General features: G+C 38.1%; 1 protein-coding gene across 4 annotated transcripts in view; it reads left to right on the plus strand.

Annotated features, from left to right (window-relative positions):
* The first annotated feature begins 1,927 nt into the window (after positions 1 to 1,927).
* LOC125975028 (plectin) overlaps positions 1,928 to 14,447 on the plus strand; it is a 71,729-nt gene continuing 59,209 nt past the window's right edge. For 2 of the 4 annotated variants that reach the window (XM_049730070.2, XM_049730071.2), the window contains exon 1: positions 11,431 to 11,491. In XM_049730070.2, the coding sequence (XP_049586027.1) occupies positions 11,446 to 11,491 (46 nt within the window). In that variant the 5' untranslated portion in view covers positions 11,431 to 11,445. Of the gene's footprint in view, positions 2,086 to 11,430; positions 11,492 to 14,447 lie in introns of those variants that run through there. The other 2 variants (XM_049730067.2, XM_049730068.2) reach the window with 2 other exon arrangements.

Consider the following 14,447-nt stretch of genomic DNA (forward strand, 5'->3'; position numbering starts at 1 on the left):
CATCCAATTGCCAAGCATGAAATATTAATTTTTTGCTTTTTTTTTTTTTTTTTTTTTAAACATTGATCTATTTGGGTGGAGAATTCCACGAGCGAATGAGAGGCCTCTGAGGTTGGCAGTTTGACCTTTCTGTGTGTTTGTATAGATTTTTTTTCTCTGCATTCCGGTTTCCTCCCACATTCGAAAGACATGGAGCTTGTTGTTAGGTAACTGAATCGTCTAAATTGTCCTTCAATGTTATTGTGAGTGGTTGTTGTTTGTATCTATAGTGTGCGCTCTGTGATTAGCTGGCGACTAGTTTATGGTTTGCAGTGACACCTTGCCTAAAGTCCGCTAGGACAGGCTTCAGCTCACCCGTAACAATAGTGCAGATAAGCGATAGAGAAAATGCAATTGAATGTTTTTTTTTTTTTTACTTTTCATGTAGGTATCAGACAATCATCCAGTTATATAAATGTATGACTTCCGCTACAGATCACATAGCGCTGCCTGCGGATCAGGTTGCCGCAAAGTTTTGTTGTGCTTTCCAACATGCTCTAAAATATCAAAAGATGCCGCCAAAGCCCTGTCTAAATATGAGAGTCCCTGTAAATGCCCATCTTTTCTTTCTGAAGTCCATAGCCATCTCTTTTGTCTTCTTCCTATTGATGCAGTGCTTACTATATTTGCAGTATTCCACCAGATTTTCTACCTCCTCGCTGTAATCGAACACCAAGATGTTTACTAAGAGTATATTTATTATAGCAAAATTATAGTATGTTATTGATTAGGGTCGCACAATGTGTATAGCTTGATGCATTGTCATTAGTGATGTACTGGGTTTTTACGGCCTAATGTGTCAGAAAAAAAGATATCTGATGTTATGTGATATTAGAGAAGTGTAAAAGAGAGAAAAAAAAAGTATTTACTTTCACATCCTAAGCATACCAAACTGTTCTCCGTAAAATTGAGTATATGTCCATAATCAAGGCCTTCTTTATGATTTAGTACTAGATTCACCCGACACACAAAGCACCAGTCAGCATTTGAACTGACTGTGCTTCATCCAGGAAAGAGTGCTTGCTGTTGCCAAGTTGGACTGTCAAGAATTGAGTCTGCAGGGATTTCCTTTTGCTACTATGTAACCCCGCTGTTCGAGGCTAACAGGCACAGCCTTGTAAACATATTTCAAATCGTGCAGTGGTAAACACGATCAGGGAAGTTTATGAAAAGCAAAAATTTCAATGATCTGAAATATTTCATCTCTTGTGTGTATTCACTTGGTTGTGACTTGTTTTCTGATACTATATGTAAGCTTTAAAACTATTTAGATGCATGGAAATGGTTAGTTTGTCATTGCAAATTGCTCACGTAATGTTTGTGTATAATTCTTCAGTTACTCAAGTGAAATAATTACTTTACTTTGTTCTACATTCATTGTGCCAAAGTTATCAAAGAAAAAAATAATGTGTCTCCTTATGAAGTTAATAATGAGGATTCAATCAAAATAAGCAATTGTTTTTTAAGTCTTTAGTCTTCGCTTCGTTCGCTTAGTTCGTTAGTCAAAAGCATTGATATGTAGCATTTTTGATACAACCCTTGAATCAATGAGTTGCACCACTGTCCCTGATACGTATGTGTTTACTGAGTGTATACTGACATCCTTAACATTCCAGTTGAGTTGAAGTGTTACCATTAAGAGCAGTTCTTGAACTCTGCTCTTACGACAATGCAAGAATAAGCAGTGAGTGAGTGCCTGCCCTTCTGGTCAGTGTATCTTTAAAAGGAGGAGCCGGACATTTATACTCGTTTTAGTGAGTGTGTGTGTTTGAGGTGTATGGAGGGGGCGTGTGTGTGTGTGTGAAGCTTGTTCGTGGAATGAAGTTGGCAGCTGTGGAGGGTTCACACACAGCTGAGAGAGTTGATAGACGACAGCTCAGACTTACAAACTAATTCAAAGTAATAGGAATAAGTAGACTTGCAGGAGAAGGAGGGAAGAGGGTGAGAGTGCCGGCATGGCCGTGTATGAACCCGCCTACCTGCCTCCGGACGCTGAGGAGCAGGACTTCATCCAAGCGTATGAAAGCGTCAGAGAGAAGTATAAAGGTGAGAGCCTGTCTGGTGGCATCATGTGCATGATACATTGAAGACACATTTTAGTCGTTTGCACAAGTCCAGGGCTATTTGTGAGGTTATTGACCTATTCTGTTTATGCCTTGATGTTGTATATGTTTGGACTTGCAGTGTAGGTATTGATGATTGATTTTGGATCGGTACATGGGTTTTAAGTCTTGTGTGTTGAGGGTTACAAAAGTCCATGTTTTACTCTACATGTGTGACTGTCGCAGTAAACCTGCTCTTCTGACCTCTGACCCTAATGAGGCTATTAGATGGGGGATTAGGACTGACTGGATTTCTGATTCTTTTCCTACACAGACACGGCATCATCTCAACTCATTATTACTGAATCATTTTACATTTACCTACTTTGTCACCCTTGGTGCACCCAAAAGGTACAGCTTTTTTACACTTGACACTTTGGAAAATACTTTCATCTTAGTTGACCTTGGAGAATGGCAAACCTTTTGTATTGAATGAACCATTTGTACCTAAAAAATATCTTTGATAAGTGAGTTAATTTGACCCTGTCTCTTCTAGCACAGTTTGTTTTTACACCTTCTTTGGTCAAATTCTCATATGGCAAGGTTACAAAGAGTAAGCGTAAAAGTGGCCATTGAATGTACCTATAGTTTTTACACAAAAGGTTTTTTACCAATCAAATGACACATATTGGGCACATATGTTTAATTGTTTTCAGCTATCAATGGTTAATTTTTAATAGCAGCATCATCATTCATGATTAATCTCTTCAATTAGTTGTTAATTATGGGCTTCAGGAACTTGCTCAGTAACTTGCAAAAGAAGAGCAGGGGAGAAGACATTTCTGCAATAGTAACAAAGCTGTTCCAAGTATTCATGGTCGTTAACATAAATCACTGTTCTGTTTGTTGTGCTGGTTCTTTACAAGGTTATGAGAAGCAGGAGCTCGTTCTGTGGCAGTTGTTTATGTTTCAGGCGTTCCACTCTGTTCCCTTCTAGACACAATCAGTGTTGCATTACGTTACTGTATGCACTCCTTATTAAGACACATATTTTTCATCATTCACTTCATCTTCATGTTTCTTTCATCAGCCTGCATCAAAGCCAATCTGTTTTTCCTACAGAAATCACTGGTTTGAGAATTCTTCTTGAAAGTCTTACTATGACCACAGCCTGTTTAGAAAATGAAAACTGTCAAGTAGAAATAACTTGGTCCCACCTAAAAACCTTACTTAGCAGTATTTAACCAAATGAAGGCTCTGACCAATTGATTAAATTTAGATTTTTATTTTTTTTTGTCATACTGTGTGCATACATGTCGGATGATTGCACACTGTAATATGATTTTGCATCTGTCATCACTTATTGAAGATGATACTCAAGAATATATCAAATAAAAATATACGTATGTTGATTGCTAGTTTCCATTCTGATGTCTGAAGTAGAGTATGTTGTCAACCTCGAGAGGTTGAGCTATACATCCTTGACACAACAGCCTTGACAAGATACATCCTTGACATGACAAATCCTCAGTCAGCATTAATCTTCTTGGCATCAAATAAGAAGTTCACAACATCCAGTAAAATATTGCCCTCCCTTTAATTTGTTTATTTTATCTCGTAAATGAACAGTTAACTGGTTCATTGACATTTCATGTTTCCTTTACTCGACCAAGAAAGCAATGCCTATCCCTTTGAAAAATATCATCCAGGCCTTTTATAATATGATTGCACTAAGTATGCTACGTCTAATATTACTCGCTGGTCATTGCCTGCCTTAATTTGCATTGCTTTGGATGGGAGAGCTCTGTCCATTGTCCCGTTGACTTCTTTGGAAACATACGCTAACAGCAGCTGAAGTGGAAGTAGTTCCAGGCACACCTAAAGGGGATTACCCAGTTCTACTGGGTGGATTGCTGATAGAGCACAACCATGGCTGGCATCCATCTTTTGACAAAGCAAGTGTTCTATATGGCCCAGTCTTTTAGTATGCAGGGCGTGAAATAATCCCAATATAGCCAGGGACATTTTCAATCATCCAATTAGCCTATTGTTTTTGGCAAGCTTGGCTGCAGTAATTTAAATTCCCATTTCTTATTGCTGTAAATCCTTGTACAAATGACAGTCCAGAAATATAATACGTTAATTGACAATCTGCAGACATCTACACACCTGTTTAAATGCTATTTTTGTGATATTAAAAAAACAAGAGCAATAATTACTAATTCCAAAAGATTTCCCAATTTGTGAACAATTACCTGTTACACTCAATAGAGGAAAACAAGTTGATTTTTGAGAAGGGAAGCAATAATAAACAACAGAAATAATGAGTTTGCACAAGTGTGCAGATTATATTATAAGTGGGGATAAGGTTGTGTTCAGTTTACCAATCAAATTCAAACTCATTTTAAATGAAAGTCGGCATTTACCAGCCGTCATTTGAAGTGGTCTTTAAAGTTCAGATGTTGCCATGCTTTTTGGGTAATATTATCGAGCAACGTAAGATGAGTCCTCTGAGATTCTACAGCATCAGAAGCAGCGCTTTGTTCAAAGGTATCAGTGAGGAGAAGAGAACAAAAGAGTTTCCAAGGCATCCATTATCGTGCAACGCAATAAAGACACGTCAAGTACCGAATATATGCCACAAGAGTGATATTTTGAAAGAACTTGACATTCTTCCAAAATTGTTGAAAAGACGAGGAGAATACTGTTCAGGAAGTTCTGCCAACAGGGGTAAAGGAATTTTGCAAAAACACACTTGAAATCTCTCAAACACTTCTGGGAAAATGCGTTACATGATCCAATGAAACCAAGGTTGAACTTTTTGGCAGTAATTCTAAAAGGTATTTGGTTTGGAACACTTCTCTCCAGCAAAAGGATGGCATGATGGCGACTATCTATCAATCTCTCTGTGATATGAATAATTAAGAGGTCTTTTCAACACTATCTCTGTGTGGTGGGTTTCACTTTTGCTATGATTTTCCACTTCCTGAAGGATGATGTCATGTGTCGCATCATCTCTTCAAGCTCACTTCTCAGAGTATATCAACAAGAACAAAGCCTTTGGATTTTGTATGATCTCAGAGTCTCCGTCATGGCCCGCTGACTGCGGGGCGCTGCCTTGGAGATCAGGGTGAGATTAACGTAGAAGAAAAAGAGGGGGAAGGATCCGGCTGTGGGTAGTCACACCATCGTGATCACCCTTGGTGCACCTTGGTTGGGTATGTGTTTAATGATGGCCCAATAAACTGAGCAGAGATGAGAAGCAGAGAAATGGGCCAAATATTCACCAGCTGTCGCAGCCCGGCATTGGCCCTTGGTGTGAAGACTGCTTGGCTGCTGAAGACTCTCTTGCCGGCATCTGTGAACGTGTGCATGTTCCTCAGAAGAAACCAGGGAAATGTGGCAAAGTGCAGAAAGTGATCCAGCTGAGGAATTTTTAAAACTAAGAAAATTATTTTTCGTGGAACAGTTCCGCAGCAGCAAAAGTAGTATTCCACTTGGAGCTTCATGCAAAGTTAGCCACAGTGCATGTGAATGAGGTTTTTAGCTTCACATGTGTTGACATGCTCTCAGAAATGTGCAGCCATTTGTTGTCCCTCCTACGTTTTATATACAACTATTTCATGCCTTGCATTGATCAGCACGATCATACATCTTTGGGGAAAAGATTACTGGAGGGCATGATAACACAACTGCAATGGATTCCTTCAGGACCTTTTATGGGAGCAAGAGCGCTCCAAAGGGATGCTTCCCCAAGCTGACATCCTTCCTGTCAAACATTAACTGTGACCACATGGCAGGAAACAAGTTACTATCATTTTAAAATGAAACAAAACAAAACTGCTACTGTTGTTGGTCAAACTATAAGCACAGAGTTCCACTTAATTTACTTTTACTTTTCCCTGTCCGTTTAAAATGGATTTCTTGCCTTGCATAATTATTTGCAATCATGTGTATCTATGTACATTCCAACTTTTGGTCATACGATAGACAAACGGAATGCAATAAATGAGCATTCATTTGATGATCTGTAGAGTTGGTTGTTGTGAATGAAACAGGACAAAAAAAAACATATAAATTGAAAATGTTTTGAAAGAAAGACATTTTTGCCAAATGTTGTCTATTGTCAATGTCTATTGATCATTTAAATGACATTCACGCATGTGTAACTTTAACTTGTCACAGAACATTCTTACAGTAGATTCTTGTTCTACAGTTTGAAACTAGGATGTCTTTATTGTCTAAACAGTTTTTTGTTTTACCACTCAGCAAAACTGTTTTCTTGAGAAAGTAGCAACATTTTATTTATTCATATGCCAATTTGGAAGATTTGTTCTATTCCTTTAAGTTCCATAACTACGTATGTTCCGCTACAGTTGGGGTTTTTCATGAAGGGCTCTCTGTTGTAAAGAGCAGTGGAAATATGTCTTCGTTACTGCCAAGGAGACTTAAGAAGGACTTTGGGTGTATTACTTTCTTAAGAGAATAATAATGAAAATCCCCCGGACACCTGATCGACTGCTTGTTGTGTGATACAGTGCACTGATGTTTAACAGTGAGTTGTCTTACCTTGTTTGTTGTCAACGGTTTCCTGACACTGCCAGGCGTTGACTTTATTGGTGGCAAGTGGTATTCAGAGCAGCTGGACCCAGTGTGACAGTCACCAACCACAAAGTCCAAGAATGTCTCAACAGGTCACCCCTCACAGCTGACACTCTTGGGTGACTGCTCCTCATGCGTGCTTTCTCACTCTTTCATTCTGTCTCTCTGTCGGTCTCTCTCTGTCTGTCTTTCTCGTCTCAAAATAAAACTCTCTGGTCGTCAGTGAAAATTCATTAAAGCAAATTAAATAGCAAAACTGACAGTGACTTTAATTTGTTTGACAAATGAACTGCCGAGACTGTCCCAAATAGCATTGCTGGACGCATCCTCCTTTTCACGTGGCTTCACATGTTGAGGAGTCACCTCTAAGTCAGTAAGCATCGCTTCCATAGTGGCGAATAAGCCACACATATGACAAGGATCGTCATCACAAAGAGATATAATCCTGGCAAAAATTGCTTTTGAAATCAGATGCTCCTAAAATAAGTAACTATTTCACAAGAAGTAGAAAAAATGTTGAGATCTTACGAAAACACTGGAAGTGGTGCATCATGCCCTCTAAGCAGATCACTTAATCTCTTTTGAGTCTGGATACCAAAGAAGGATGAGGTGTGTTAACTCAGAATACCTTTCACAGTGATTCTGTCCAGCTCTGACAGAAGATGTGGTTAGGTAGTTAAAAACTGCCTTAAATGGCAGGTCTGACTCCATGAGCTACACACTGCTCAGTTACATAAAAGGTATGAATAAAATCTTCGGACATAATAAATGGCTGTTAAACTAAACAGAGCCTCCTACACGTTCATGTTTCTGTTGACTGTGAGGTCCCTGAGGGGTGTGGCTGCTGTCCCTCGGAGCACAGGTCAAAAGGCAAACCCTGGAAAAAAGACCAATTACTACTCCCATTTGTTTGTCTTATCTCAAAGCTCCAATCACTGCTAATTTGGTCTATCCTGTAACATTGGAACTACCCTTTACTATTACATCAGGATAATATAAAACTGTGTGGCTATGTTTGTCCTCTTGCCACCTTCCAACTTGTCGTATATCTTAGATGTGTGTATCGAGTGTGTGGAATTAACCGTGTGTATATTGACGTTGCTATGGCTGATGCAAAACCTTGATGTGTAGCAGAACCATGTACGGTATTTTGTCTTTGACTTTTGTAATCTTTCCATGAATTTAGATTTGAAGGTGGTGGATGAATTGTTGTAAACATAGGCGTACATTTCAGCTATGCAATTGCTTGAGCTGTATTTTGTTTTTATTAAAGTCAATGTTTTGTCATTAAAACATTGTCAGGATAATGCAAATTGGTATATAATGGCTATGTATGAAAAAACAAAAAAATAAAACTGAGTTTGGCTATAATTTTTGAAAAGGTAGGGTTGAAGTTAGTGTCTTTAGAGGTATGTGAAAAATCTGGAGGAGCCAATGTAAATTCTGGATGAAACCTTCAGTGTTTCCCACTGGACCAGAATGTATTTGCAGTGGTCTGTATCTGGCGGCTCAGCTGGCTTGAGTGTGTAGTGGGTAGATTTACTCATAAATAAGTGGGCCGAACTACTCATATTCCACAAGCGCAATATTTTTTGTAATAGGGATTCTGAAGACATGGTTTGGCTAAGTTGTGTGGTCAATAAAACAAACCCAAATTTTAAAATCCCTACACCAACTTTGACTAAACTGAGTCAAGCTCATTATTTCAGCATTCATACTTTTTAACAAACAAAATGTGCTTTACCAGCAGACTTTCACATTTAATTGAAGGTAGTATTCACATGCAAGATAGGTGAAAACAAAATGTTTGAGGGACCTGCAGTGACCTGCATGCTAGCGTCGTATATCCTTGGGTGAGCCAAGTTTCCGTGGCAATCAAAATATAGCAAGGTTGTGGGAGATGTAGAGAATGTTTGCAGAAAGTTGTCAGTGATCAGCTATCAGTGATAGAGACTACAAGATCATCATTCTCCCATCTCGTTTTACCATTGCTCCTCAACTACTATCCATACTATCATTGTTACATGACAAGATGTCTTTTATATTTGCGTCTACTGATATTGCATTTCTCATGATATGAGCATCACATGGGCTAGAGTTTCTGTACCATAATCCTGTACCCTGGCTACAAACTAATCTGACAAACAAACAAACAAACAAACCCTTCCATTAAGTAAAATGTGCGTGTTGCAAAACCTGCATCCCCAGGCATGTGATTGTTGTGGTAAACAGCAATTACAGAATTTAATTAGATTTTATGTGCGCAAGACCCTACAAAATTGTAAAGTGTAATAGGCCTTTCCTAAATGCTCCTTTGGACCAAAACAATATTTAAGTTACCTGGGCCTGCTTCAAATAAATAGAATATTTGCGTCCCCTGTTTTAAGATTATTTTGTCTTTGAATAAATTGTGTGTACACATTTTTCAGTTATGTGGCATTACTTCAATATACAATATCTTTTTTTCCATTCAGTTTTATCTTTACCCACCATCTAATTTTTGAATGGGTATCAATTGTTGTCATGTCCTGGACACTGTATAGTTGGAGGGATGGAGTCAAGGCGCTAACGTTTCATTTTCCATTCAGCTGTTGAGTTTATACAGACGTACAAGTCCTGCCAGCTCCATGCAGGCTCTTCCGTGAAGGCTCCTTTTTGTCATCACTTGGCAAAGTCAGTGTTTCCAGTGAGCGAACAGCCCTGACTGGATCTCTGTCCACCTACCACCATTCTTTAGAATTAAAATAATGACAAAAACATGGCTCTATAAAATGAGCTGGCATAAAACAATTATCGTGAAAATGTTGTGATTTTGCAGAACCTTAAATAGCATTTTGAATTGGACTCTAAAAGGTATGTGGTTATATTTAGATTGAGATGAAAATGACAGCATCTTTCCACTGATGCAACTGGTTCAACTCTAACTCATGCCCATTTGTATGGCATGAGTTAGGCATATTTTTATTTTTTTTGTAGACGCGATTCAGATGTTTAAAATTTGAAAGGGGCCATCTTTTATTTGAAAATTATTGTATTAACCCCTCCCAAAATCTGACCTGTCACTTTATATGAGGAAAATCACATGTACTGTGGAGGATTTTACATCAGTATTTTGTGTGAGCCTAGTGGAAGAAATGCCCAAAACTTTCAATTCACAATCTGCCAGACTGTGGGTTATGGGATTCCATCCAATGGCTTAACTATTTTATTACTGACTACAACAGTAGCGTCTGTCTTGGATGAAAACACAAACTGGGTGATTGGTGTCCAGTACTCTAAGCCACTGCATTGGGCCAGAGATTTCACTGGGTGAGTGACCTCAGGCAGGAGGAATGTTTTGTCTGGCTGGCCATTTTAACGCTACCATTCTTATGAAGACATCAAAGAGTCAAATTGCTTATTAGACACTGTGGTACAGTTTAGTCAAGCCACCCCCTCAGAAAAAGAAGAAATCAGCAAAGACAGATAAAGGAGAACTGTAGAGATCAAGTGACTTTTGCAGAAATGTTAAACTGTATACATCTACATTTAGAGTATTGACTTGAACTTTGGTATTTAATAATGTCATGAATACTTCAAACACACCTAGCGGCAGGAAGGAACTTTCATTTTATTGGAATTTTCTGATGCTGGGGGCATACAGATTAAAGATTGAAACGCCATTGAAATTGAGTTCAGCAACAAAAGTTGGCTACAAAATATTTCAAAATAAAAGCCAGTGTGTTCCAATATTTTTTTATTTTAACAAACCACCACACCCAAGGAAAACCAACCAAATACAGAAGAGGTGACTGCCAAGGTGTCAATTTTGACACAAAAGGGAGAGTATCATAACATTGAGTGGCAGTACTGTGCTTCACCACTATGTAACTAATGGTGTAGTCATCTTTTTATTTTTGCCACACAATTCAATAAATATGTATTATTGTGCAGTAAAATCCCCAGTATCTAGCAATAATTTTCATTTATCCCAGTTTAGTATGATCTGCATGACATCATATTTTAAGTTAAAATGGTGAACTTTTTAAAAATAGAATATGGAACATAATTAGGTACAATGCTATGAGGATTATGATTTGTTTAAACTGACACTGTCAAAGAGCTATTAAGAGTAACTGTTCTGCACCATAATAAAATGTGTTTATAACAGTTATGGCTTTTTGCTAGCTACATAATAAGGAAAAATATATTAGGATGAATTCAGCATTGCTGACCCCTCTGGCTGTGATGTTCTCAATCAAAACCATACATGTATTAGATTTCATTACATAGCGACATTATACATTTACCTAATTCTGTAGTTTGGTTAAATGAGGTTCATTCTTAAAATGGCCCGAGGCGTTTGGGTGTATTCTTTACGTATATACTTCCTGGTGGTGCTAAAACTGTTAAACAAATGAACATATGGTTCATAGATAGACACTTCCTGGAACTCCTTCCAATATTTTTTTTACATGAGCGAAAGTTTGATGGAGGATGTGTGGGAGGGGTTAGGGGAGGAGCTGTTTCATGTCTGTAACCATACATTGTGACGGTGAATGGGTGTGTGTTGAAGTACCAAAACAAAGATTTCCAGTCAGAAGACCTGCAGTATTCTTGCTACTGTACAATGAAGTGGATATTTGTCCAAAAGGGGTAGAAAAGCATCAAGACAAGTCTTTAGTTTTCGTAAATTCCTAAGCCAAACAGTTCAGGTGGTAATGCTCCTAAAGCTGCGTCATCAATTTATAGAGTTTATTCATTACTAAAGAGAAGAGCTACTATGGACAATTCAAGATCAATCCAACAAGAGATCACTTATCTGAAAGGTATTTTCCATATTTTAGACTTGCACCGTATACAGCAAAAGTTGTCCCTATTTTGATGATGCAAAGGAAGGATATCTGAGGCAGGCATTGTTTGAGAAGCGGAAGGGAAAATAATTCCCAGTAAAAGACCTTTCCAACTCATTTGTCACTTTAACGCACTTTTTTTTTTTTGCAAAACTTTAACCTTTAGTTGTATTTGATTACCCTGTGGTACCTTTATACAGTTAACATATACATACAGAATATGTAATCCATGTATTGTACATAGCTCGTATTAGTTCAAGCACTCAGTCCACAAATTTGCCATGCAAAGTTTCAATGCAAACCTGCATCACTGACATTTCTCTTCTCGTCTGCTTGAATGTGAAAGAAACTGCAATGTCTTTTGACTACTTCACCAAAAACTGATAGGAGTGTTAAACAATGAAAGAAACATGAGCCTAGAGAGAGATAACCAATAACTTTTTTTTTTTAATTTGCATTATTTTGTGGTCACCCCCCAGGTTACTTTTTTTTTCAAATGCCAGGTTTTCAGGCTTTTCTTTCAGAACTGTCTGAATTGTGGGCTCTTTTATTGTGATTATGTGACATCTTAGACTGAAGAATCTTACGTCCCTGTACCTATAACATCTGTGTTCTGTATGTGTTTATTTGTCAAAGGTAATAGATAATGCAGTGTTCCATAACATGTTTTTAATTATAACAACTTTTGGCATTGTTAGGCATTGTTTGTCAATTTTATTAGTATGAAGACCTACAGGCAGTCAAACAAGAGATAAAGATAACATGTTTTTAATTATAACCGCTTTTGGTATTGTTAGGCATTTTTATTCAATTTTATTGGTATGAAGTGCTACCTAAAACAGGCAGTCAAAGAGATAAAGTTTTATTGCTTTGCATCACACTCTAAGCTGCTACTTTTTGCACAAGCTTTGAACCCTGCATCTTGTAGTCTGGTGCGTTTTATATATGAATAAAACAGGATTTTCCACACATTTTAGCTGGTACCTCTAATATTCAGGTGGGGCTTATCGTCCAGAATTTATGGTACGTTTAGTAGAAACCATACTCATCTTTTTAAATCTAGAGGTGATGATATCTGATCAATAATTTGGATTTAAGGCTCCAATTTTAATCCTCTATCCAGCAAAAAACAAAACAAAACAAAAAAAACTGATCCACACTGCTCATAATCAATTAACCTGGACCATCCTAATTTGGATCAGTGGTAAATTTGTCACCCGTAAACTACATATACTTTAGGTATGTCTGCATTTAATCAATGAATACTCATACATAGTAGATGAACATGGATCCCTAGCGAGACCTGGATAAATAAAATTAAAAATTACAATAGTAATTGAAACTCACACTCAACATTTGTCACTGCTTCATTTTCTCTGTTTCTGTCCCACTGCTAAAAAAAGATCAGTCAGTGACCTGTTTGACCGTTTTGTAGCTTGCAAAGAACACTTGCGTAGACTGTTTCCTTCTGTCGTACATTAACCTTGCTCTACTTCCTGGTCAGGAAAGCTTTTTCCAACTCCAGTGGGATGCTGCAAGGTTGACAACCAACAATAGTGTCCTAATGTGATGCGCAGATGCAATGATGCCCTTCCTCTCATAGTTTCCCTGATTTCCGAGGAATGTCCTCTATATCCTTTGACCCATTATTGCATGAAGGTGGCGGTTTAAACCTGGTAGTGTCTTACTGCTGTTATACTCCGAACATCTGCAGTGATGTACCTCTTGCTGACTGACTTTTTACCAGTTTGCTGATTAGAGAAAAGTGTGTTTGCATTCAGGGTAGTGTCAGTGCTTGTGTTGCACAATGTCACATTTTGCAGTGATGTGGTGATACTGATTGTGTGAGGCAAATGTCAGGAGGGCATCTGCACAACAATGTCTAATTTTTAGGAAATACGTTGGTGTGAGTATTTTTCAGTGTGTGAATGTCCAGCATCTTAACATAGTTTTACATCAAGGTGCCATGACAGCTTGAAGCTAATAGGCTTGATTTAACTTGAATCGAGTTATTAGGATGAAGCGCTGCATTATATATCAGATAGGTGTACCTATCTTTACTTCCCCCACATGCTGGTCTGTAACTATCAAAGGACTAGCGCTAACAACAAAACGGCAGTTCCGGTCATGGTCTGCAAATTATAAATCAATTATTATTGTGCCGTGTCCAATCGATTGAGTGAACAAATTACAACTCGTTCGTTTGTAGCCTATGTATGTGGGTATTTTATGACTTCAGGGAGAAAGGTGGGTTATGCCCCTAGGCTGATCACAAGTCATTGATTGGGCTCATATACTGTAGAGTGACAAACAACCAATCGCTCCTTTACTATCACAATTAATATGTCAGTAAATTCTAAACACATCAGAGAGTAAAAGCTGATTCTGTCCACTTGGGGGCAGCAAACCTTATTTGCTAAATAAATGGTAAATGTCGAAGCACTACTACAATATCTCGGAATAGCTCATTTCCATGGTTTGTCATGTGACATAACAACAAGGAGACGCAGGGTATTGTTAGTAGGTGCCAATTGGAGATGAGGAGACTGTTTTTTTCCCCCAGTGTATTGAAAATGTGTGTTCACCACTTTTCTTCTCGGATTTATCTTAGCGGACTTGTTGCAACCTCACTAGTTGTGAGGAAAGAAAGAAAATGCACTAAAATGGCAATTTTTTCGTGCAGCAGAGGCTGACATGAATTGAGGGATTCATGTTGGACTTTTGAATGACTACTTAAGAAGCATATGTCGGGTTACTCTTATATCTGTGTGCTGGGTTAATGTGTGTGGTGCTTTGCTGAAATTTAAGGAGATGTATTAATCATTAACCTCCTGTATCCAGCTAAACACCTTCCCTCACAGTTTAGCTTTTACACCGCCATGTCAAATATCTCAACTGCAACATGTGTCTGTATTCAGGAAGTAATTGTCTA

This window comes from Syngnathus scovelli, chromosome 9 (genome assembly GCF_024217435.2).
Source record: "Syngnathus scovelli strain Florida chromosome 9, RoL_Ssco_1.2, whole genome shotgun sequence".
NCBI lineage: Eukaryota > Metazoa > Chordata > Actinopteri > Syngnathiformes > Syngnathidae > Syngnathus > Syngnathus scovelli.